This window comes from Simochromis diagramma, unplaced genomic scaffold, assembly GCF_900408965.1.
Source record: "Simochromis diagramma unplaced genomic scaffold, fSimDia1.1 OVJJ01000084.1, whole genome shotgun sequence".
Taxonomy (NCBI): domain Eukaryota; kingdom Metazoa; phylum Chordata; class Actinopteri; order Cichliformes; family Cichlidae; genus Simochromis; species Simochromis diagramma.
Window position 1 is genome coordinate 91,307 of NW_024386906.1, and position 27,282 is coordinate 118,588.

The window sequence follows — 27,282 nt, forward strand, 5'->3', positions numbered from 1 at the left end:
GAAACCAGAAGCAGCAAAAGATGCAAATTTTCCAAATGTCTTTGATCCAGGTGCACAACCAGACTCATGAGAAATATTGGTGAAAGTCACCAAGAATGAATGTCATCCAGTTTTTGACAAAATGCTGTTAGTACAAGCTGTTTTGTTCTGAAGACAGCCTTTCAGGCATAAAGATTGCTGTTTGGTGTCTGGATCGTAACTGGAGACCAGTAACCACTAAATCATCAGCATGGTAATCGGAGATTAAGATCTCACACAGGAGTTGGTGTTTTCTCTGTCTGAATGTTAAATGCACTGCCTCTACTCTGCTCTATACAACTTAATAATAGATTGGATTTATATAGCGCTTTTCAAGGCACCCAAAGCGCTTTACAATGCCACTATTCAGTCACTCTCACATTCACACACTGGTAGAGGCAGCTACAGTTGTAGCCACAGCTGCCCTGGGGCAGACTGACAGAAGCGAGGCTGCCATATCGCGCCATCGGCCCCTCTGGCCAACACCAGTAGGCAAGTAGGGTAAAGTGTCTTGCCCAAGGACACAACGACCAGGACAGAGAGCCCAGGGATCGAACCAGCGACCTTCCGGTTACAGATGCGATTCCCAACCCCCTGAGCCACGGTCGCCCACTTGCATCTTGCATCCATTCACACAAGCCGTGCTTTCCATCTAACGTTCACAGTCCGACGGATGCATCAGAGAGCTTCCTGGGTTAGTGTGTTGGCATGAAGACTGGAGCAGCAAGGGATTGAACCACCAACATCCTGATCAGTAGATGAGCAGCTCTACCTCCTAAGCTACAGCCCCCCTAAACTAAAGCCTGTTGTGAAATCAGTGACATGACGGCACTCAGAAGAGGTTTCCCCAATAGTAGCAATGGTGCTGGAAGCAGGAGATGAACTTATAGAAAAAATTCGGAAACATCAAATATCTGCTAAACAGTTAACTACACCTAAGCACTTGTACTTCCAACAACTGAAAGACAGAGAGGACGGAGAGAGCAGTACCTGTCTGCTGGCAGTGTACGATGTCCAGATGGGCATGGACAGAGTTTCACTGTAGCCACTGATGTAGTCGCTGTGGTGCAGGATGCAGTATTTGGTACGGAAGAGGACAGCAGGCCGACCGAACGGCAGGTTCCTGCTGTCTATGAGAGGAAGAGCGCAGACAAGCAGGAATGTAGCAAAAGACATTTACAGATCGATGCATTAAAACGACGACTGAGCGTTCATGACAGAATGATGAAGAAATTTCAAATAAAACAAGACGAGCTACAAATCCAAACTTTCACTGCAACTACGCTTAGTTTTATCTGCTGGGACTGAAAGGAAAAGTCACTTATTAATGACATTTTCAGTAGGAGCGTTAAAGACTGACCATCCATAGCTTGCCTCAGTCGCTGGTTTAGCTCCTCCACTTTGTTCTGTAAGAGACAGAGCCAGAGTGACTCCAGGTTATAGCCTCGTACAAGGGTCACTTTCAAACTTCTCTGGCCCCTACTTTTTACACGCAACTGCAAAAAGATCGGAGATTGAAACAATCTCTTGCCAGAGATCTACATGGGAATCACAAACACAGCATAAAGTGAGACAGTGCAGGGCAGAGCTGGGTCTAATTCACCTCAATACAGCAACTACACACACAATATCTGCACTAAGAAGGCTGTTAAACTCAAAAATTGTCAATAAACTATTGATTTTGACGAGGTGAACCGACCCCAGCTCTGCAGCAGAAAGCAAAGAAGCATCAAGGTTATTTAGGCTTAAAAGAAAACAGCAATCGCACATTAAGAAACTTTTTTTTACAAGTAAAAAAGGCACAAACAATCAAATCCTCCTGAATGACAGACCCATGCAGATGAATCTTTTTACACTGTGTAAAATGAAGTTAAACTGCAAAAAAGCAAAACTTCTGCAACAAAAAGCCCTTCAGTCACCTGCTATGGTATAGATCAGCTGATAGCACATTTGACCAATCACACACACTGCTCTGCACAACAAGACGAGCAGCTAACCCCAGTTATGGTTAATAAATCCTGCTGGGTACAGGCAGGGAAACATGGATCTGGGGTCTTACTTTTCATACCAGGTTTATGCTACAGCTTATTTCTTACTCTCCGTTTGCACGATGACTGAGGAGTTTTAATCTGAGGACGTCATCAACACTAAGTGCCCCAGCCCACACCACTGATCGTATAATGTCCAAATGTGTGATTTTGTTGCAATCGGGATCAAAAACAAACCAACACAAAAATTAATTTCTTATTTTATTGTCAAAAAACAAGCTTGGGTCAGGGTAGAGTAGCCAGGGAACTTTAAGGGTGTTACAAATAAGGTCCGAGGGCCAGAAACCAACAATTCAATTCAATTTTATTTATATAGCGCCAAATCACAACAAAAGTTGCCTCAAGGCGCTTCATAGATACAGAGAAAAACCCAACAATCATATGACCCCCTATGAGCAGCACTTTGGCGACAGTGGGAAGGAAAAACTCCCTTTTAACAGGAAGAAACCTCCAGCAGAACCAGGCTCAGGGAGGGGCGGGGCCATCTGCTGCGACAGATAAACAATAAAATGTTTTCACTATCTACAAAAGTAATTACCATACAATTTCTTTTTTGTTTTTACGGGGGGGTGTTACCAAATCTCAGGGATTAACTGGAGATAAAGTATCTGAATTTCAGGAGCTGGACCACGCCTCCAAACACGCCTCCTTCTGGTCCTCATCTACACATGTTCCCCCAGCTCCACAAGCTGTTCGCTCTCGTTTATGTGCCCCACCCTCCCTCCCCTTTTTAATTCTTTACCTTCTTCATTTCTGTTTTAGTCCATGAGGATCTGCCAGGCCCGGGAGCTGCCACCAGTCCCCTTCGAGGACTTCCCCAAACCACAGCTCATGTCCAAGCCATTCAGCTTTATCTACTAAAACTGTGTCAAACCTCAAATAAGGACGTGGGGCCAGTGAGTGAAATATGTTGGTCAACTTCTGTGCACTAACAGAAAGTTTCACCGCACCAGTACAGATAAACTGGGCTCTACGTCACCTTCAATGTTAAAGGGTTGTAGTTCTTGTCCTTGTAGTTCTAATATGTTTCGTATAAAGAGCATCTGTGCTGACACCTCCGATGGGCCAAAAAAGTGTTACTGACTTGAATACATACTTGATAAAAACTTTCTTGCATTCCTTAAAGAACTCATAAAACAATCAGACACAAAGACACGCTGATGTCTCAGCTGAGCGCTTCAGCCTACAGTTACCATGTTCTTGCAGCCTCTCTGCATCCCTGCACCTCCTTTCATGCTTTATTCGATTTCATGAGCTTCGTATCTCTGGGCACCGATGCCTGCTTTCTTCTGTGAGCAGCTCTTGTTGCTGCTCTTCCTTCCTCTAGATTTCATGTATGTACATGGAGGGAGAGGTGCCAGAACAAAGCCGTATTACTAAATATGCCTGAACTCTGGTGTCCTGATATTTCCTGGTTGACCTTGGGCAGTCAAAAGCTACTCCTTGCCTCCTGCGGCTCGTGGCCTCAGTGGGTCCGGTTTGTTCCGGCCCAGGTCGACCTCTTAGGGTCTTTGTTATGTTGCTGTGGATATATTGCAGTGTGGACAGTGTCTGTGTGAACACAGAATTTATATTTGTCATCCTACTCTAAATGCTGGCTGCATTTCGTTTCAAGTGATGATCCTGTTATTAGCACGGGAAATAAAGTGTAGTGTTTCAGGATACCTGTCAGGAGGATGGTTCAGAACCCTAAAGAACTTGTTCTTCTCTGGATTCAGTCTGGTGTCTCGTGACATCGCAGGCTCACTTCCATGATGTCAGGGCCCTTTCAGGCTCTCTGTAATCTCTCACAGCACCTTGTTCTAGCTACAAATGTTCATTTATGAGTTGCACTGGATGTTTGCTGTTCTTTTCTCTGTGTGTGTGTTTATACAGCACACATTTAATGCTGATCTCTCTTTCATGGTGTATCTTCTGTGCTGTCTCCCTCCTCTCACCCCAACCGGTCGCAGCAGATGGCCCCGTCCCTCCCTGAGCCTGGTTCTGCTGGAGGTTTCTTCCTGTTAAAAGGGAGTTTTTCCTTCCTACTGTCGCCAAAGAGCTTGCTCATAGGGGGTCTTCTGGTTGTGTGGGGCTTCTCTGTATTATAGTAGGGTTTTTAGCCTAAAATATAAAGCACCTTGGGGACTGCTGCTGTCATATGGCACCTTATAAAAAAAAATTAATTAAGTAAATAAGCTGACCAGATGGATCCTTTTGTGGGATTTAAAAGTCAAGGGAATGTTTGGCATCTGGCCAGTCATACATGCAGGTTAGTCATACTTTGTAAGGGGCTAATTTGGCCTATGGAAACAATTTTAGAGTCAACTCTTTTAGGCCAAAAGTGAAGAAGAGGGAGTTTTAAAAAGAGGCGCTGAGGTCACTTCAAAAACTGCTGATCTCATGGGATTTTCCTGGACAACCATCTTTAGAGTTTGGCCCAAAAAAGGAGAAAATATCCAGTTAGTATGAGTTCTGTCAGTGAACATGGTGTGCTGATGACAGAGGAGAAAGCCCAGACTGTGGGGTGCTACTCCTGTGAGTCTCAGAAACTGAGACTGCAATTCATACAAGCACCAAATTGAGCAGCAGAAGATGGGAGGAATTTTGCCTAGTGTGACAATATGGATGTACAGCCAAGAATGTTGCTGCATCTGCTGAACATATGATTGAGTTGAGAAATTTAAAAAACAGACAAAAAAAATAGAATAGAAGAGGTTTAGAAAAATAGAAGAACAGAATTCCCTTCAGGGACTGACAGGAAGTTGGGCTCAGGTCTGCCTCTGAGTCATCGTGGCTGACCTTTTCATCACAGCTGCACCCCAAGCTGTCTGTTCCTGCGGGTACAACACCAGACGCTGTTGGTCTGGAGACCTCCTCTGGCATGGTGGGTCTGTACGGGGGGGTTCTTAGCAGGTGGTTCAGACTGCCGTGAGTTCCATTATTAGGGGCTGGTTTCAAACCTAGAAGATCTAAGAATGGGACAAATGTGACTGAAATCAGACTAAAGACGTCACACACACGTAAACATCAGCTAACGCATTCTTATTGTGGAAAAATATCAGATATCAAAACACACCCAGACACCTGAACACAGAAATGCAGATGGAAAAAAAGGGACTCCTCACCACACATTACGTTATAAAGCTCGATGTTTTCAAAGGCTGGAACTTTAGTCTTGAACTTAAACGTAGGCCCATAGCCAACGAAAATAGTCTGGAAGCAAAAGTTCATCACACGGGTTAGTTTGTTACAACAAATGCAAGAAAATGTTTGATATATCTGAAGTTTTTAACGAGAGTTTAAAAAAGGCTATTCTACATTTGCATACATTTCATTACATAAATAAAGACAGTTGCCTTATATTGTGGGAAGAATCTCTGGGCTTTATCCTCAGAAATCTCAAGAATATTTAATTGTTTTTTATAAATTATTATTATTATATTATATATTATTATTATATATTGTACATATATTTATTAGTTTCAGGTTGGCCATTCTTGTATTTTGCTCGTTTGTGTTGTTGTGTTTGGCACATCTCTGTTGCCTGTGGGGCTCGCACACAAGAATTTCACTCGCATGTGCTGTGCCAGTGTGCCTGCACATGTGATGTGACAATAAAAGTGATTTGATTTGATTTGATTTGAAATTAGTTCCCTGTCTTCTACTTATTATTATTCCTTCTTACATTTCGTGTATTTAAGAAGACGATTAAAGTTCCTGTAATGTTTATGAAATGTGCACATACTGTCTTTTTGTTTGTTTGCTTCCAGCTTGGATTCAGACACCTTCTCAGTTGTTGGTAATTAGGTTAATTAGCAGTTAGTTGTAGTTAGGGTTGGATCAGGTGCCCCTCAATCCTCACTTATTTACACTGCATTAGGTCTGTGCTGTTGGGGGGTTCCCATGATGCATTGAGCATTTCTTCTTCACTCACTTTGTGTTTACACACTGCGGCTCTCTTCCACAGGAAGTCTTTCTCCTGTCTTCCTCCCCTCATCCCTGACCAGTACGGCACATGTCTGCCCCCCCCCCCCCCGCCTGGTTCTGCTGGAGGTTTTATCCTGTTAAAGGGGCGTTTTTTCTTCCCACTGTTGCCTAAGCAACAACTTGCTCATCATTTTCTCTGTATTATTGGAGGGTCTTTACCTTATAACAATATTTATAAATGTTGAAATTGAATGTTTAGACAGTCTGAGCTTTAACCTCCTAAGACCCGAACTCTTCCACGGCATACATTTTTAATTTCTCTTTGATATTTGGGCTGATTGGGACCTGATGAATGTAAAAACAAAGAATTAACAGATTTTTTTTTTTTTACCTGATTTTTGTTTCTAAGAAAAATGAGATCCACATATGAGGATATTCGTTTAAAATTTCGATATAACAGTGGCAGTATAATGTCCTTGTAATTGGATATCAGGCCCTTGTAGAGCAAAATTTAGTATTTTGGTCTAAATAACCCAAAATGTGATGTCCACATATGTGGACGCCAGGTCCGAGGAGGTTAATACCGGTTTCAGTGTGTAACCGTGTGCACAGTGCGTGTACGCTGTACCTAGCTGATGTTTTAGAAAGCTGAGCTGGTATTGTGAATACAAAGGGAATCTTGTAAACAGTACCTGCATGCTGTTGATCTTATTGTCATATCCATGATCTCCAGCAAAGCCACAGTGCCTCCTGCCTTCAGGGACCTTCCTGTAATGACAGAGGTATCTTCTCTCATTCGTAACCAAGAGGACAGTGACGAACTTTGTTTCTACCATCAGTGTTGCTAAGGTTGGCAACAAAGAAGCCAAACTGTGTGACAGATATATAAAAATGTTTATTGTTTTTCTAATAATGTCACCTTCTGCTTACATTGATAAATGGACTGATTCTTCTATAGCACTTCTCTACTCTCCCAGAGTACTCAAAGTGCTCTATACAACATGCCACATTCACTTTCTCTACACTTAGTGCTTTCTAACTACATGCAAACTCTGATGGATGCATCAGAAAGCAACTTGAGGTTAGTATCTTGCCCAAGGATACTTGGCATGCAGAGTGCAGAAGCCAGGACTCGAACCACGAACCTTCTGATCAGTAGGTGACCTGCTCTTCCTCCTGAGCTACAGCGACCACAAAATAACTAAGACACATCTCTTTATTTCCCTCAAACCCACTGCTGGAGCAAAATTTAATCACGCAAACATAAACATCGTTTAACAGGAATTGAATGAAGTATAATCATTTGCTAAACTACATGTGGCTGGTGTAACTGTTGTATCGTAAGTGTCAAAATAGGTTGTCATATGATTTACTGGTTAACAAGCTCAGGCCTGAGAAAAGCAGCTAACACAAATATGCCAAAAACTAATAGTGCCCATATAATCCCTCTATCATCGCTCTAATCACAACGAACATTTGTGCATGTGTTTGGCTGTGTTGTTGTTTATAGCTAATTTCTCCCTTTAAAACAAATGTTTGATTTTTCTTTATAACTCAATAACTTTAGTATGATATAAAATTAGAGGTGTGGACGCTTGTACAGACAGACTTGCTGAAACAGGCTGTCTTTCACACCACAGCTCTGAGTTCTGTTATTTCTTGTGGCTTGTGCCGAATCCAAAGATGAGGATTAAAAATAGCCGACTGTTTTGCTGGCCGCGACTGTTTCCAGGTTATTCAGTTTCTTACAATTTACACCTACATACACTGTTTAGGCAGCTGATTTTAATCATAAATTCTAAGCTTCTTGTCTCACTTTGACCTTTCTTCATTGTGTAGCAACTTAGAAAAAGTCTAAACATAGAAGACAGAGAGTTCCTAATCTTCTATATTATTACTGGGCTTCACAAATAACCTCAGGGTGGTTATCTTCCTTTTTACACCAAGGCAAACCACCCATAGATACCTGGTGCTGTGACCCTCTTTCGCCTCTTAGTCTTTTATCTATTGATCTGGACGACCTTCCTCTTGGTGTCAGAAATCATTTTATTTTGATGTCTACACTTAAGGTTTGGCATAATATTGCTGCCCACGTTGGAAGAAGAGGTTTTTCTAGTGCACTACAGCCTCTGATTAGGAATAAAGCTGAAACACTTCTTGGGGTTTCTGCAAGTAAGACGTTTTGTAAAGTCCCTTAAATTTCCAGCCAGTCAACCTGTTTTGAATCCTGTTGAAAGCTTTCTCCTTAAATTTAATGAGGAAATAATCACAAAAAAGAAATGTACCTCTTTATGTTATAGGGAAATTATTGTCTCCGAATTTTGTAACCACCGATAAGACCAGGGTTCAATGGGAAACTGACATTGAAGTTGAGCTTAGTACAGAAGGTCTAAAATTTTAGATCTGCCAAGAAAATGTTTTCCTGTAACCAACTGCAGGAACGCCATTACAGAATCGTACATAGACTGCAGCGTACCCCAGAGCTTTTAAATAAAATTCATCATTTGTATTGGGCTGTGCTGATTTGTTGCTGTTTGTATTGTTTCCAAAAAATCAATAAATCATTGTTTAAAAAACGAAGACAGAGAGAAGCCTGATTATGAAACATTAAATAATGATATGTAGATCTGCAGGACTCCTCACTCGCCTGTCTATGTGTGTGTCCACTACTGACTTTATCTAATTATTGAAGGCCTCAGTCACACAGGCCTAGAGTCAGTGAACCCTCTGGAACTTCTGGTTGTTATGGAAAATGACATATTTGTTGACCAGTTACTGAGCGGTTGCTGGAAGTTTCTGTCTGTTGTCACATTGCATCAGTTACAAAGAAGCTGCTGCATGAAAAACCTCAAACTGCAACTTTTACTTTCACACCTTTCACAGTTTCACTTCACAAACAGAACAAAATAGAGATTTTAGAAGCATTTCACAGAACTTTTAATGGCACACTGTGAAAGAAAGTAGCAAATATGTGGGATATTAGAATATTCTTTACAAACACGTAACTTTAATTTGCAGCATTACAGATTTCCTGATACTAAGAAGGTAAACTACAAGGTCATGGTAGAGGTCAAAAGATCAAGTACTATAATATCATGACTTTTGAAATTTGGCAGTTATGTTTCCTACCTAATACAATTTCAATTCACATGGACCAATTTCATCCAAAGGTGTGAATGTTTGATGCTTGATCTACAAATTCAAGGCTCAAAATGGATTTTAGTAACTTCTGGTTTTAGTTAAGCACTTTTGGTTTAAACCTGACCTAAAACCATATCACGAAAACTAGAGCAAACCAACAATTATATACATCAGCTTCAGTGAGCACATTTTGGCTGTAGACCGGTGATGATCGTATTCAGTGGAGTTTGCACTGTTGGTTACTTTATGATAAACACCAGGTGTTGCCATGTTGTGCAGACCATCCAGAAAGTGTCTGTCCCCGTTTTTGTAAGTGTAATTCTAGCATTTCTTTCATCTGTTACTTAGAACTGATTAGTACGTATTTCTGTTTGTGTGTAGCCTTAGCCTTAGTCTAGCAGTCCAACAACAACATGGTGGTGGTGACGTTTTTAAATGCTGCTGCAGGAACCAGGCTATTCAGTCTGTTCAGTGTAAAACCTCTCATGGATGCAGTTCATTTGTTATTGAGCAACTTAGCTTAACATGTAGCAAATGAATCCAGTGTTTCTGGTTCTGTAGTCTTCATACATCTACAACATTAGCCCTTCAGTGTGTTGCCCGTATCCACCTACTTTAGTCCTTCAATCAACTCGAGCCAAAGTCCTCTAATTGAAAAAAAGAAGCCACTTTTTATTAGGTGTCCATTAAAACAAAAACATGGCTGACTCACCCCCCGTGTCACCTATTGTAGCCAACCTTTACATGGAAGAAGTGGAAAGAAAGGCTCTTGGCTCTTTTAAAGGGAGAGTACCCACCCACTGGTACAGATATGTAGACGACACCTGAGTCAAAATCAAGACACAAGAAGTGGAATCCTTCACTGCGCACATTAACGCTGTGGATAAAAACATCAAGTTCACCAGGGAAGACACAAAGGACGACTGTTTGCCTTTCCTGGACTGCGCTGTGCACATTGAAGAGAACGGCAACCTCAACATTGAAGTTTACCGGAAGCCCACACACACGGACCAGTACCTCCTCTTTGACTCCCATCACCCTCTGGAACACAAACTTGGGGTAATCTGGACCCTACACCACCGGGCACAACATGTTCCCTGTAAGCCTGAAGGGAAAAATAAGGAACACACACATGTAAAGAAAGCACTCAAAACATGCAGCTATCCTGCTTGGGCGTTTATAAAGTCAGCAAAGATGCACAGAAAAGAAGATCAGACACCAGCGAGGGAGGATAAGAAAGACAGATGCAACAACATTGTCATCCCCTATGTAGCCGGTGTATCAGAGAAACTCAGGAGAGTTCTCTTTCATAGCATTAGTTTTGTGTCTCACTACGGGGAACGCCTCCTGCGGACCTCAGAAGCTGAAATACCATTACACCCTTACAGGCTGGCTAAGTGACGCCCATGTCAGCAGGGGCTAGTGCCTCCCTATATAATAGGCTGACATGGCGTCAGATGTCATTGAAAAACCTCTTCTTGCTTCTCACAGAAGCCTGTAAGACAACTGTGCTATTGGGTGCTAAGCTAAACTGTCTACAGATTCAAGTGAACAACTTGGTCACTGGTAGGGTTGCCAACTCCCTGAAAAATAAATAAGGGACACCTCGTGGCCAGGGCCGGGCAACCCAGTTGTCTCCACCCTTCCCAGTGTGGTAGCTCTTTTTTTTGTGTGTGAAATTATTTTTTAACCATTTGATTTGAATTTGATTTAAGCAGATGCATATTCTTTGTGATATGACCATATGGGGAACAAATGATCATTTAGCCATTTATTTTTAGCTCAAAATGACAACATTAACACAGTAAAACAGGTCTCTTCCTTAAACAGAAGCCTGTCATAATTAACTTTTGAGAATATAAGTAAATCTTTCTTTAAAAGAACTCTGTCCTGCTTAACTTAAAATTATATAAATTAATAGAAAGCAATAGAATGAAAAATATTCTTGTAACTGTGCACATACAGGGAGAGCAGAATTATTAGGCAAATGAGTATTTTGTCCACATCATCCTCTTCATGCATGTTGTCTTACTCCAAGCTGTATAGGCTCGAAAGCCTACTACAAATTAAGCATATTAGGTGATGTGCATCGCTGTAATGAGAAGGGGTGTGGTCTAATGACATCAACACCCTATATCAGGTGTGCATAATTATTAGGCAACGTCCTTTCCTTTGGCAAAATGGGTCAAAAGAAGGACTTGACAGGCTCAGAAAGGTCAAAAATAGTGAGATATCTTGCAGAGGGATGCAGCAGTCTCAAAATTGCAAAGCTTCTGAAGCGTGATCATCGAACAATCAAGCGTTTCATTCAAAATAGTCAACAGGGTCGCAAGAAGCGTGTGGAAAAACCAAGGCGCAAAATAACTGCCCATGAACTGAGAAAAGTCAAGCGTGCAGCTGCCAAGATGCCACTTGCCACCAGTTTGGCCATATTTCAGAGCTGCAACATCACTGGAGTGCCCAAAAGCACAAGGTGTGCAATACTCAGAGACATGGCCAAGCTAAGAAAGGCTGAAAGACGACCACCACTGAACAAGACACACAAGCTGAAACGTCAAGACTGGGCCAAGAAATATCTCAAGACTGGTTTTTCTAAGGTTTTATGGACTGATGAAATGAGAGTGAGTCTTGATGGGCCAGATGGATGGGCCCGTGGCTGGATTGGTAAAGGGCAGAGAGCTCCAGTCCGACTCAGACGCCAGCAAGGTGGAGGTGGAGTACTGGTTTGGGCTGGTATCATCAAAGATGAGCTTGTGGGGCCTTTTCGGGTTGAGGATGGAGTCAAGCTCAACTCCCAGTCCTACTGCCAGTTTCTGGAAGACACCTTCTTCAAGCAGTGGTACAGGAAGAAGTCTGCATCCTTCAAGAAAAACATGATTTTCATGCAGGACAATGCTCCATCACACGCGTCCAAGTACTCCACAGCGTGGCTGGCAAGAAAGGGTATAAAAGAAGAAAAACTAATGACATGGCCACCTTGTTCACCTGATCTGAACCCCATTGAGAACCTGTGGTCCATCATCAAATGTGAGATTTACAAGGAGGGAAAACAGTACACCTCTCTGAACAGTGTCTGGGAGGCTGTGGTTGCTGCTGCACGCAATGTTGATGGTGAACAGATCAAAACACTGACAGAATCCATGGATGGCAGGCTTTTGAGTGTCCTTGCAAAGAAAGGTGGCTATATTGGTCGCTGATTTGTTTTTGTTTTGTTTTTGAATGTCAGAAATGTATATTTGTGAATGTGGAGATGTTATATTGGTTTCACTGGTAAAAATAAATCATTGAAATGGGTATATATTTGTTTTTTGTTAAGTTGCCTAATAATTATGCACAGTAATAGTCACCTGCACACACAGATATCCCCCTAAAATAGCTAAAACTAAAAACAAACTAAAAACTACTTCCAAAAACATTCAGCTTTGATATTAATGAGTTTTTTGGGTTCATTGAGAACATGGTTGTTGTTCAATAATAAAATTATTCCTCAAAAATACAACTTGCCTAATAATTCTGCACTCCCTGTATAGTGCATTTAGTACAATTGGCTTCAGCTTAGCTACAGTGGGGCAAAAAAGTATTTAGTCAGCCACCGATTGTGCAAGTTCCCCCACCTAAAATGATGACAGAGGTCAGTAATTTGCACCAGAGGTACACTTCAACTGTGAGAGACAGAATGTGAAAAAAAAATCCATGAATCCACATGGTAGGATTTGTAAAGAATTTATTCATAAATCAGGGTGGAAAATAAGTATTTGGTCAATAACAAAAATACAACTCAATACTTTGTAACATAACCTTTGTTGGCAATAACAGAGGTCAAACGTTTACTATAGGTCTTTACCAGGTTTGCACACACAGTAGCTGGTATTTTGGCCCATTCCTCCATGCAGATCTTCTCGAGAGCAGTGATGTTTTGGGGCTGTCGCCGAGCAACACGGACTTTCAACTCCCGCCACAGATTTTCTATGGGGTTGAGGTCTGGAGACTGGCTAGGCCACTCCAGGACTTTCAAATGCTTCTTACGGAGCCACTCCTTTGTTGCCCGGGCGGTGTGTTTTGGATCATTGTCATGTTGGAAGACCCAGCCTCGTTTCATCTTCAAAGTTCTCACTGATGGAAGGAGGTTTTGGCTCAAAATCTCACGATACATGGCCCCATTCATTCTGTCCTTAACACGGATCAGTCGTCCTGTCCCCTTGGCAGAAAAACAGCCCCATAGCATGATGTTTCCACCCCCATGCTTCACAGTAGGTATGGTGTTCTTGGGATGCAACTCAGTATTCTTCTTCCTCCAAACACGACGAGTTGAGTTTATACCAAAAAGTTCGACTTTGGTTTCATCTGACCACATGACATTCTCCCAATCCTCTGCTGTATCATCCATGTGCTCTCTGGCAAACTTCAGACGGGCCTGGACATGCACTGGCTTCAGCAGCGGAACACGTCTGGCACTGCGGGATTTGATTCCCTGCCGTTGTAGTGTGTTACTGATGGTGACCTTTGTTACTTTGGTCCCAGCTCTCTGCAGGTCATTCACCAGGTCCCCCCGTGTGGTTCTGGGATCTTTGCTCACCGTTCTCATGATCATTTTGACCCCACGGGATGAGATCTTGCGTGGAGCCCCAGATCGAGGGAGATTATCAGTGGTCTTGTATGTCTTCCATTTTCTGATGATTGCTCCCACAGTTGATTTTTTCACACCAAGCTGCTTGCCTATTGTAGATTCACTCTTCCCAGTCTGGTGCAGGTCTACAATACTTTTCCTGGTGTCCTTCGAAAGCTCTTTGGTCTTGGCCATGGCGGAGTTTGGAGTCTGACTGTTTGAGGCTGTGGACAGGTGTCTTTTATACAGATGATGAGTTCAAACAGGTGCCATTCATACAGGTAACGAGTGGGGGACAGAAAAGCTTCTTACAGAGGACGTTACAGGTCTGTGAGAGCCAGAGATTTTCCTTGTTTGAGGTGACCAAATACTTATTTTCCACCCTGATTTACGAATAAATTCTTTACAAATCCTACCATGTGAATTCATGGATTTTTCTTTTACATTCTGTCTCTCACAGTTGAAGTGTACCTCTGGTGCAAATTACTGACCTCTGTCATCATTTTAAGTGGAGGAACTTGCACAATCGGTGGCTGACTAAATACTTTTTTGCCCCACTGTATTATTTCAGCTTTTCTAATGCTAATCAGCTGCTCCTGTTTGTAAACCCGCTTGTTCCCATGATTACACATCATAACTCATCATCATTATTCATCTGTGTATTACTTTTATGTATTAGTCATCAATTTGTTGTAATCATCTATCCTTGCAGTTGTTTATTACACAAAATAAATTATATTATCACACTTCTGGCCACATAGCGCTGATATTCACTGCACATGCCCATATTAACCTTAACCAGAGGCTTTAAAAAAAACAAACCAGTGTTTACATACCATATCTGCTTCTGCCGTGGCCTGGTAGACAAAAAATTGGTTAAGGGTTCCCCAAGCTTTCACGCCCCTCATGTTCTTCATGTGCCAACCATTAGAAGCATGCCTATGGAAAAAGTGCGCCGGCACACAGTGCAGTGCGCTTTATAGGTGTTATCGTGCACTTTTCCAGCCAGGTGTTTTCCTTTTCCCATTCCTCCCTGTACTTTTGCAGCCTTTTTTTCTTTCTCTGTGCGAACAAACATTGCTGCTCTAATGCTGGGCTCACACTGTGCGATTTTTGGCCCATTTTGAGCCGATTTTTGAGTCGTGCGACCGATTTGGTGATCGGCCCGATTTTGGCCTTCATCGTGCATCGTATAGTATACGTGGGGTAACGAGAAGTGATTAACACCTCACGACCAGCTCCCGATCATCAATCGCTCGTGAGGGTGTCACCGCAGCCGCTCACACTGCTCACTCGCAAACACGTAAACGTCGGTGAAAAAGACGGAGCAGCACAGCTGTGCAGCGTGTGATCTGGACACAAGCGATGGAGGCACAACTTGTAGAACTTTGGAAAGCTCATCCGAGCCTTTTCGATGTGGCCTCACAAAATTATCACGACCACAACAACCGTGAAAATAGTTGGATTTACACTGCTGCTCAATCACAGCTGCCTGATCAATGTTTTTCATTAGCAATTTAGCAAAGTTGATGTCTTGTCTGTGTGAGTGAAAGACAGAGAGACGAGCGAGCGAGCGAGAGATTTTCTGTTATAACCTTCATTTTATGGAGGCACAGTGTGCGCACTCAGGTCGCATCAGAGCATCGGGCCGTATAGTGTGAGACCTGCATCGTGACCTACCAACTTCTAACCCCTGCGAGTCAATCGTGCAGTTTGAGCAGGAGCTGAATAACGTGACTGAAAAAATCGCACAGTGTTTGCCCAGCTTTAGGTGTACTGTCGTCCGAGACTTGCACCGCAGTGTCGGCGTTTGTTTCCCTGTTGGCCATGCTTCTTGTTGTGGTCATCTGTTGTCTTCCGGTATTTTCTCCGCAAGCGACCTTTCCTCGACCAATGAGATAAGCGGTAATCTGAATTGTCATACTCGAATTGTCATAAGTGTGCTGTCAGCTCATAAAGCAGGTCACAAAGCAGGAGAGGGGCTGGGAATTATGTTTTCAAACAAAGCGTTAATTCCATAAACATTTATAGACTACTTTTGATTCTCACTGTATTACGGGACAAAGTGCGTCCCTTATTAGCTCAATACGGGACGTGTACTTTTGTTTCTAAATACGGGACGATTCCGTTTTTTAAGGGACGGTTGGCAACCCTAGTCACTGGGTGCTTTGTTCCCAGCATTTCAGTTGTCCACTAGCATACAAGCAGTAGCAATACTGTTCTGTAGCTAGTGCTGGTGTCAAGTAGCAATACTTTCACCCTGGGAAGTACCAATATTTTCCCAAAGCGAAGTAGCAACACTTTGCTAATAAAGGTACCACTAGCTTCACCGTCAGGTAGCAATACCCTTCGGCGCTAGTGGTTTTACACATTAGGTAGCAATACCTGTAGTAAAGTAGCACTACTTTTCACCCCACGCTAGCTGAGGAATAGCAATATTCTCCACACTCAGTGTCGGTCTCACTAACATGCGCAACCCTCTAGCTAACCATGGCTATGACTGACAATGAAGTTGCAAAACTTTGTCCTTGCGGAAAGAAAATTTCTGCCGGGGATACACACCCCGTGTGCGCAGCAAGCCTAGGCTTATCTCGCGCTCAGGCTGCCGTGACACCCGCACATGACTGCGCGGCTTTCCCACGCAAACTACTCCGCCGCAGGCTAGCTCGCCAGGCTAACCTGTCGGGTGGCGACCCTTTGCTTTGTGAGGCTGCTGCGGTGCAAGGATGATGCCCGATGATTTGGCCACAACGCCAGGGCCGAACTGGGCAGAGGCAGACCCTCAGCCCATCGCGACCGCTTTCCCATCACTGGAGGCACACGGAGAATGTGAATCCCTCCCCTCCAAAGCAGACCAGTTCCAGTCTAGCCTTACAGATACGTGCTACAAGGCAGCGGCTCTGTCAGTAAGAACCCACAACGCCTCCTCTATGTTAATGGCTTACCAAGCTGAGCTAGAAGAGGACATGACAGCTAAACCAGATACCACAGTGTGGGAAGAAATCTGCGTTATAACTGACCACGTCCTCCGCCTGGGCGGAGAGCCATGGGCCTCATGGTTCTTCAGGAGCGAGCACGCTGGCTCGGGCTCACCAACCTGACGACTAAGGAGAAAGAGGAACTCCTCGACACCCCTGTCGTCCCTCAAGGTCTCTTCGATGCGGCTGTTACATCCATGCAGAAGAGATGTGAGGAGAAAAAGAGAGATGATGAGGCTCTGAAACTCTGCCTGCCGAGGAGGGCCAACACGCTACCCCAGCGGCACCGCACCAGTCATTCGCGCAGGCAGCGTCTCGCCCGGTCCCCGCTTTCAGGAACCCCTATAGTGCCTAAGACGCAGGCAGCCCCCCCAGGCTGCTGGGGCTCCTAAGAATCCATGGACTCGGAAACAATCTCCTCAGGCCAGCCAAAATGCCAAAACGCCATCTTCGGTGGAGTAGCCAGTGAGCCCTTTGTCTCTCCATATAAAGAGCTAGGCTACCTGCACTCAGTCAGCATGGGTGCTGAGGACATTGGAAAAGGCTGCAATTCAATGTCGCTCCACCACATTTCAAAGAAATCATTTACTCTCGTGCTCTGGGCGAGTCCGCCAGTTTTCTCCTGGAGGAAATTTCCACCTTGAGAGACAAAGGAGCTATAAGAGTTGTCCCTCCCAAGGAAATGCACAGCCAATTTTATTCAAGGTATTTCCTTGTGCCAAAGAAAGGGGGCAGGGGGATGAGAGCCATTCTGGATCTCCGTGCCCTGAACCGGCATTTAAGGGCATACAAGTTCAGGATGTTGACGCACGCCTCGCTGCTACAGTTTGTACAAGGGGGCGACTGGTTCACATCAATCGACCTGAGGAATGCTTATTTCCACATCCCCATATATCCCCCACAGTATCTAAGATTTGCTTTCCAGGGGATAGCAGCCCCAACCCGCCAGGAAACAGCTTGTCACACAAATGCTCTCATACACCATCTGGAGAGTTTTGCTTTCCAGATAAACGTGGAAAAGAGCACGTTGAGGACAACTCAATGCATTACTTTCATAGGGCTCAGCCTAGACTCCCTCCGGGTGAGAGCTTTTCTGTCCCCAGAGAGAACAGCGACCATACGGTCATCTCTAGCACTCTAGCAATAACACTAGGACGCCTGCACATGAGAGGCTTTCAGCGCTGGGTGGGCTCGCGGGACTAGACCCTCACCGAGACAGCCACCGTCGCATGAGAGTTTCTGCAGACTGTTCACTCGCTGTCCGCGAGTGGAAGAAACCAGGTTTCTTGTCTCAGGGCGTTGCCAAGGGGGCGGTTTCAGCCAGGAAGGTGGTCTCCACAGATGCCTCTCTTTTAGGCTGGGGGGGGCACCCACGAAGGCAGAACAGTGAATGGGGAATGGGGCCCTCACATGCGCTCCACCCACATAAACTGTCTGGAACTGCTGGCGGTTCACCTGTCGCTAAAACATTTCCTCCCTTGGCTGAGAGGTCATCGTGTTTTAGTGAGGTCAGACAATTCCACTGTTGTGGCCTACATCAACAGACAGGGGGGTCTGGGGTCCCCCAAGTTACACACACTGGCACACAGACTGATAGTCTGGAGCAGTGTCCACCTGCTGTCACTGAGAGCAACTCACGTGCCGGGAATCCCAGAGGTGGTGAAGCAGATCTGGCTGCGATTCGGTCAGGCGACCGTGGACGTTTATGCATCCAGGGAGAATGCTCAGTGTCCCGTTTTACTCGCTGCACGATCGGAGAGCTCCACTCGTGGTGGATGCTCTAGCTCACGAGTGGCCAAGAACCCTCCTCTATGCTTTTCCCCCAGTGGCCCTCATTTCTCCAACTCTGGCCAGAGTGAGAGAGAGAGGCCACTATATGATCCTGATAGCCCCGCACTGGCCAGGGAAGCACTGTCTGGCGGAGATTTTTCAGCAGCTGTGCGGCCCACCTTGGCCGTTACCACTACGCAGAGACCTCCTGTCTCAGGCACAGGGGGAAATATTCCACCCCCACCCAGAGAGGCTAGCTCTATGGGCTTGGCCTGTGAGTGGTTTAACCTGAACACAGTGGGGCTCCCTCGTAGTGTTATCGACACTATTCAGTGTTCATACCATCGTCTACTAGGACGCTATATGAGCACAAGTGGCGTGTGTTTGAAAGCTGGTGCTTAGAATCACAGGCCATCCCTTTTCAGTGCTCTGTGGCAATGATTCTGTCATTTCTTCAGGCCCTGATTGATAAGGGTAAAGCCTTCTCCACCATTTCTGTCCTTGAAGACGGCTCTATTAATTGCTTTAGCTTCAGCTAAGTGTGTAGGAGAGATCCACGCTCTCTCAGTGCATCAGCCATGCATTCAGTTCTCCTCGGATAATACGAGGGTCAGTATGCGGCTCAACCCCGCCTTCATCCCAAAGGTTGTCGGCACATGTTCCCCTATAGAACTGCCGGCCTTTTACCCACCGCTTTCTCCTTAGAGGAGCAACAGCGGCTGCATACCTTGTGTCCAGTCCGTGCTCTGCGCATTTATATGGACAGAACCCAGAGTGTCAGACAAAGTGACCAGCTGTTCGTGTCCTGGGCTAAACCACATACGGGAAAGCCTGTGTCTAAATAGCGTCTCTCCAATTTCCCTGGCCTATACTAGCAGGGGCCTTCAGCCTCCTTGCGTTCGCATTCCACTAGAGGTCTGGCAACCTCATGGGCTCTCTTTAGGGGAGTTTAACCTAGCGCATTCAGTCCTTGGTGCAGGTTCTTCCCAGGTGGGAGCTTCTTCCCTGTGAAGTGCTGTTGGGGACAGTTGTCTTCATAACAGGCATGTCTGGCAATCCGGGAGTCAGTATTTCTCCAGTCGTGAGACACTCACTCATGCTACTCAGAGAACCGGGGTTATATACATAACCTTATGTTTTCTCCAAGCATGACATCCCAGTGCATTTCAGATCCAGCAACACACTCAGACAGAAACTGGTTCACCCGAAAGACAAAACTCCTAAACGCAAAACTCCTAAACACAGACTTAACAATGTGGTGTTTGTTGTACAGTGCAGCGAGGAATGCCCAGACCTCTACATTGGAGAGGCCAAACAGCCACTTCACAAGCGCATGGCACAACATAGAAGAGCCACCTCCACAGGACAAGACTCAGCAGTCCATCTGCATCTAAAGGACAAAGGTCACTCTTTGAGGATGCCAATGTTCACATTTTGGACAGAGAAGACAGACGGTTTGAAAGAGGAGTGAAAGAAGCCATCTATGTCCAACAGAGGGGCGGGGCTTACGACACCAACTGTCTGCCATCTATAATCCAGTTTTGAGTTCCCTCCCCAGACGCCTTAACGCCCACTCACATCCTGGGCCATCTGACCTCAGGAAATCACATGATAGGGTGGGGCCAGGTTTCACAATGAGCTCACCCGAAACCCTGGCTGATTGGGAACCACACCCGTTTTCACACCTTGGCTCATGTGATTAGGTAGAGGATCATCAGGGGTCCTTTTGTCCCTCTGTGGGGGGAAACTCCCACGGGGTTTAAATCTGGGACTCTCCACAATTTGACCTTAGAACTGAAGAAGCTTCTCGGTGAGAGGTGAAACGTCTTCAAGCAACTTAAAGAAGTCCAGACGCTTTTCTTTGCAAGCTCCTTAGACTACGATGACCTGGATGACTGAGAACCTTCACAGACATATGTCCATTAAAACAGTACTCCCAGTCATATACTCAAGAGTGTGTGTGTGTGTGTGTGTGTGTGTGTGTGTGTGTGTGTGTGTGTGTGTGTGTGTGTGTGTGTGTGTGTGTTGGGGGGGGGGGGGGGGGGTTGAAGCCACAGGCACGTCGAAAATGTAAATGACAAGATGACGGAGGAAAGAAGACAAACATCTTTTCATTTGGTGTGAACAGTTTTTGGTTTGAGATTCACAGACACTAACGTATATGTGCCTGCACTCGTGTGTGTGTATGAGCGTGTGTGTTAGCGCTGTACCTCTGCTTCCACTGCAGTGCCAACGATTGGCCCGCTCTGCCTATCAGAGCTGCACACAAACCTCAGAGATCTCTTTCATTTAGCAGCCGTGTGTGAGACAAAGTGGCCGTCCTGCAGTGTACCACAGCTTAACGTTAGGTGGCGTTACAGACGAGACCAATGCAAGTACACACACCCACACACACACACCCACACCACACCCACACACACACACACACACACACAGTTAGCTGCTGTGGTTTGTTTTCACTTTCACTCAGGATGACTTCATCGTTTTCTTTGTCACTGGATCGCTGCAGTAAGACTTTTCACCGCTCTGTATCAAACGCCTGTCACAGTTCATTTTAGAGCCTCATTAAACTTTCAGCAGCTGCTCTTTTGAAAAATGCAAGCGTGTTTTTTTTTCTTTACCGTGTGCGTGTGATTCGGGACGCCACATCGTACAGCTTTTCAGCACCGCATGTGTTAATGATGCGTTGATAGCAGCGCACGTTGGCATAAAATGTGTTTTTAAGTGATCCAAGATGTGCAGTAAAAGCCTCGGCGCTGGGTGGGCTGAAAACGCCACATCAACACCAACTGTACGCGACGTTAGAGCAGCTTTTTGGATAGCAGGAGCAGCAAATTCAAACTAAATGAAAACTCCTTTAAAGTAAGCAGGCTGCTTGATTTTACTTGGTCTCTCTCCAGTTACTGGCAGACAGATCCACTACACACCTTAACTACTTGTGCCTAGGTTGATATTCTCACAATCTTTCAGACATGTGGTTTTCAAACCTGCACGCAAGCCACAAAAGATAAGTCCTTAATCACCACGAATATTCATAACTGCACAAAACAGCATCTGTAGCATCTCACTGGTCAACTATTCTTTTCACTCTGTTGTCATTTAACCATTTAACTGCCCACCTGTGTTACCTGGACCTGCACCACTAAAGCATGCCATGTTTAAATATCCTTTTTTACCATGATATGGACCAAATAAACATTTTAGTTTTATTTTGGATGCTTAGATGATCTCGCTTTGCACACAGAAACAGTTATTTCACAAAAAACTAACAGCCCCTCCCGAGTCGGTTGTCTATCCTTCTTGCTTGATAAAGGCCTGCTGTCACTCCAGCCCATTCGTCTTAGGAGAATCTCTCAAGCTCCTCCAGATTTGATGGTCTTCTGGCATGGTCCTGTTGGTGTTCAGTTCACCCCACTGTGGGATTCTCAGTGGGATTCGAGGGCTTTGTGCAGGTCAGTCATTAACATTCACTTTGGTCTTCTGGAGATCTGGAGTTCTTTACTATGAGGACCCAGTTTACTTTCTTTATGATTCCTTTTACCTTGACCAGATTCCCAGTCCAGAAAACATTAAAACATCTCCACAGCATAATACTCCCACCATCATATTTCACTGTGGGGACGGTGCTCTTTAGTTGTACTCCCTACTTTCTCCAAACACGAGCAACATTTCTGTGGCCAAAGAGCTCTAGTATTGTCTCATCTGACCAAAGGACATGCTTCCAATATGCATAATCTTTTTCCAGGTTCTTCAGGGCACACTTCAGCCTGGCTTGATGGTGTCTCTTCTGCAGTTTTGCTGCAACCTCACAGTCCATTCCTGCTCCGGATTCCAGTGACTGTCTCCTATGAGACTACAATTCCCGACTTGGCTAAGTCATTGCCGAGTGTCTTGGCAGTTGTTCTGGGGTCATCGGACACCTCGTTGAAATCTTTGCTTCTTACCTCTATCAGGCTCGTTCTGTATTGTGTGGCTTGATGATACTTCTTACTCCAGTTCTTGACACTTGTGATAACTCTGTATCTCCATCTTCTGCTTAGTGATCAACAATTTCTTTTTCCCGACTCTAAATATTTTTCCTTGGTTTGTGTCATGATGCTTTCACAGGTGACGGCTCAAACACTTGCAGATTTTTATATACTTTGTGTAAATTGATAGATGACCCTCAACTTGATTTTACAAGCTGAGTCTTATAAAGCACATCATTGCACAGCTCTGTTTTTCAAGTGGCTAATAATAACCAGCCTGGCCATCTTTTCCTGAAATAATTCTGTTATTGTGTGTGAATAGAAATAATTCATGCTTTCAAAAGAAAACATATGTCTAATAATGCTTTGTTAAAAATCTGTTGCTCTTTTGTAAAATGGGACTTTTTTGATACACACTTTAAATTTAATAGAGGCACTAATAATTTGTCCTCATGTGGATCCATTTATATACAATCTATGGGTAATAACATTTTGTTTTATCTGCTCTACAGCGAATAACCACTGTGAGAAATAAGCATTAAAACCGTGAAGAAGGATTTCTGCCAAACTATCACCTGGATGACATCTGACAAAGAAATAGTTTTGAGGAGGACCTTCTTCATGATTTCCACGCAGGCTGAGGGAGATTCATCCTCACAGTTCTGTAGTGAGTATGTGATTACTGTGTGCCCTGACTCAACTGAGAGAACTGATAAACTCGGATTTAAACCCTGAGCTGAAGTTCCACGTGTCCTATGTCAGGTGGGGCGTCATGTGAGACGGTATCTGCTCACGGGAGGACGGACACAGTTCTCATCCCATATCTAGCCTAAAGATGTCCGATCACACAAGATTTATCAACCATTTTATCTGATGCTCTGTAGGTTTTATTCTAAAATATTAACTGCTCTTTTATTAAACTCCTCGTGATACTTGCTGCTTTACTTTGACCGTCTCCTGTCCTGTGCAGCTTGTCCCTGTCTTGTGAGTTAGATCTTGTTCCCCAGGTCTGACCTCTCTGCATACTGTCTGTGTCTCCCTCATTGCTGCTGCTGTGTGTTCTGTGGTCCCAGTATTTAGTGAATCCAGCAGTAAAGCTGAGTTTTGGATCCTGCCATGTCTCACACAGCGTTTTATGACATTACGTAGATTTTCGCTGCTCATTATATTCTCATTAAAAAATGTCCATCAGCCTAAAACAAGCTGCGTATGTCAAATTGATCCAGTTGTGTTTTCAGGATAAGAGTCAGGAAAAACAATCTTCCTCTTAGAGTGTTCAAGTTTGCCTCGTGTGTACTGTATGAGTATTTCATGTTTAAGTGTTCCTCTTGTACCTGGCAATGTGCCACTTCCTGTCCACCAGGAGATGGACATCCTCAATGCGTTGATTGTTGGCGTAGTGCAGTCTCTTTGGCAGGTGCTGCTTCAAGTACGCTTTGAAGTGCTGGTCTGCTTTCTTACACTACAAGAAAACAACACGAGCAGAGAGCTGACTGACACGTCTATTTCATGTTTCTTTCTTTGCATCATTTTTGTCTTTTACAACACTGCACATGCTTTTCTGTCTCCACACAGCTTACATGTTCCTATATTATCTTAAAAACAGCACTTACCGTTAGATTGGCCACAACAGCTTTGGGGTCATCTGAAAAACAACAATGAACAGAAGTGAAAAGCATTGCAAAGTAATAATAATCATTTTAAGGGCATACTGTGTCAGACTGTGACCCGTCCAAGGTGTTTGTCTGCCTACAAACCCCCCATCTCTTTAAGCTCTGACACGGATACAGACAGCCAGAATCGGGGTAGGATGGGAAAGATTTATGTTATATCTATATATACCTGTGACTGTCATTAACACAATTCAACATTATGACTCCATAATAAAACTCTTATTCTGCTGCTTAAACTCCACAGACGAGGAGTAACAACTGTAGCTGACTGGAGTTGGGCCGTTTTAATTTCTATGCAGAGTCCACTGTTCAAACACAGGAAGGTACGGGGACAACATGTGAGAGCAAACACATCATTAGCATTAACATGGAGCCTTTTCATGCACATATACAAGCCTAAAAGCTCTCAGCCTCCACCTGCTCTCTAACTTTTTGCTCCTGCTGCCCGGTGTCACCGTCACTCTGTCAGTAAATATTGAAGAGAATTCCTTTTTTTGGGAAAATCACATAATAAACCAAATGCAGAGACATTATTTGGATATAAAGGCTTTATTTAAAAATACTGGTGGTGACCAGCGCTACCCCTCAGCCTCCAAGTAGACGCGCCTGTGGTATCGTTTTGAAAATCCTACGTGACTTCTTTCTTGAGTTACTGTGTTCACAAAGTTGGTGAGAATACAAAACTATGAACTATGAAAACTCCATAAACTGTAGAAATGACTAAATACGGCGTTATCTAGCCTTTAAATGTGACAGTATGCATTTACTGGGACTCCTAAGTCTTTCATTTGTTTGGTTCTGGATTTTGTGCCTCTGTTCAGACAGACTGGGAAACCTCTGCTGTACACACGGTAACTCCTGTTTTCACTCGGGCTTCACTCCGGTTCAGTTTTGATTTACTCCAAATATCATCAAAGTCTCTTTCATTCCTTTAACTGGCAGGCGAGTGTCAGATGTTGGACGGGTGAAGCAGCAGGTAAGGAATGATAAGTGAAGGAGATAGAGACGTGACTGGGAGAAAAAGCCATCCGTCTACTCTTGGAACTGGCACAGTGGCACCGGAGCTGTAGATGAGGGGAGGAGAAGTGGGTCCTCTCTGGGTGTTGGAGATGAGCCTCTGCCTGTTCCAAACTGACGTCTGGCAGCACTCTCAGGAGGGCGTGCTTCTAAGACACTGAGTCTTTTCATCATGCTTTCCAATGTGGATCTTAAGCCAGCGCATCTTTTGCACTCTTAGGCGAAACTGCTGCGCCTCGATGGCAATGAACTGACTCCTTCTGTCACAAAGTCGTTGGACGTAAAGTTGTTTTTGAGTCCACTCCTTTTCCTGTGCTGATGGCGACGAACAACAAGAAGTAGTGTTATTTATGTCACATGTAAAAACGTGTCTTTTTATTATGATTTTTACAGCAGACTGGACGTTTTGATCTTGGTTTGTGAAAACTTCCATTCTTCCAACGAGGAGTAAAAAGAATGCATAAGAGAAGATTGCAAACGCAAACATTTGTTTGCAATGTACAGGCTCATAGTGTCAACACCAGTCTGCTGTAGAGACGACCGACATCAGTAAGGAGAACTCCTCACAGATCCAATGAGGCCGAGTGAAAAATTAGCCCATTAGATTCAAAGGCCTTTTACAAGCCTGGTAATTAAAGTGTCACTGTGAATGTTTGCTAGCACTATAAGGAAAGATGATCCTGACAAACTAAAACAAAGCAAGTAAGCAAAGTAAGCAAACGTAAGCAACAACAAGCAGTGAATGGGAAAAGCAACAAGTGCTCATTTTAACTCAGCAGTCAGAACTATTAAAACACTGCTAGAAAAAAACAAATGCACAAATTAATAAAAATAAAATATATATATATATATATATGCATTGCATATACAGTCCTGATCAAAAGTTTAAAACCACAAAATGTCTAAAAAATCATATTTTGCATTTTTTGATCTTAACAAGTAGAGCTTCAACATGCAACAAGAAGAAATGGGAGTGAGACAAAACAAAGCTTAAACCGCGACGGCTGTTTTTACAGCGCAACCAAACTTTACGACCACATCCTTTTAAAAGGCCAAATCTGTGAAAAAATGTGAATTCATTGTCATTTTCTGTCAGGTAGTCACACTGTCAGGATGTTCTGATGGCAAAAGCAAAATAAAAACCTTCCTTTTTGAACGTGGTCGGGTTGCTGTTGAACGGCATCAGCGGGGTCTCTTGTGGCGCGCCATCACTGCTGAGGTGGGACGCAGTACGACGGTCATTTGGAATTTCTAAATGATCCTGAGGGTTATGGAACAAAAAAGTCAAGTGGAAGACCCCAAAAATTTCACCAGCACTGAGCCAGAGGATCAGTGCTGTCCGTCAAGACACTGGACGATCCTCGACCCAAATTAAGGCTGGTTCCTACTGCAGCCCCAAAAAAACCAGACGGCATCTGAGACTGAAGGGCTTCAAAACCAAACGTCTTCTAAGGCCTCGTCTCCTTGGACGCCACAGAACCGACCGTTTGCACCAAACATGGAACATGAAAGGTGGAAAAAAAAATTTATTCTCTGATGAGAAAAAATGTAACCTTGATGGTCCTGATGGTTTCCAACGTTACAGCAGATCCCACCTGAGATGTTTTCTACTCCCCACAGTGGAGGGGAGGCCACAATGGTCTGGGTTGTTTTTTCCTTTTGTGGCACAACGGAGCTTCAGGAGGTGCAGGGGCCTTCTTGAACCCCTAATGGTGCGTTCACACCGAACGTGATAGACGTCCCTAGCTGGTCGCGTGCACATTCGACCAACATGAATTGGTCGCGCTTCAAAATATGCAATTTTCACGCGCGTGAAGCGGAAATGTGGGAGGAAGTAGTGCCAGACAGTATGTTTGCAAGATGGCAGCTGTTGATCGTTTGAAGAGAGAGTCTCCCTTCTCTCTGTGGAGAGCAGAGCAGCGGCGTAAAGGACGTCCTCGCCATACCTGGGTCCATCAGGTCCTCCAGAGGCGTGAGCAGTTTGGTCGCTTTCAGCGGTACCACCGTCTTTCACTCGCCCAGTTTGAGGAGCTGCTTGAAAAGCGCTATATAAATCCAGTCCATTATTATTAGTCCTTTATTGATACCTGTGCTACTATATGCTCATTTGAAGTCCCAGTGACGTCCCCACAACAGCTCTGAGCCACTCACAAA

The 27,282-nt window shown here is 44.3% G+C and overlaps 1 protein-coding gene across 2 annotated transcripts in view; it reads right to left on the reverse strand.

Annotated features, from left to right (window-relative positions):
- enpp2 (ectonucleotide pyrophosphatase/phosphodiesterase 2) overlaps window positions 1–27,282 on the reverse strand; it is a 74,322-nt gene that overhangs the window by 6,271 nt on the left and 40,769 nt on the right. Inside the window, exons 13-19 of one of the 2 annotated variants that reach the window (XM_040034899.1) lie at window positions 24,052–24,083; window positions 23,773–23,900; window positions 6,668–6,743; window positions 5,174–5,261; window positions 4,848–5,017; window positions 1,379–1,514; window positions 1,009–1,148 (exon numbers count right to left, since the gene is read on the reverse strand). In XM_040034899.1, the coding sequence (XP_039890833.1) occupies window positions 1,009–1,148; window positions 1,379–1,514; window positions 4,848–5,017; window positions 5,174–5,261; window positions 6,668–6,743; window positions 23,773–23,900; window positions 24,052–24,083 (770 nt within the window). The remainder of the gene's footprint in view (window positions 1–1,008; window positions 1,149–1,378; window positions 1,515–4,847; window positions 5,018–5,173; window positions 5,262–6,667; window positions 6,744–23,772; window positions 23,901–24,051; window positions 24,084–27,282) is intronic. The other variant, XM_040034898.1, reaches the window with a different exon arrangement.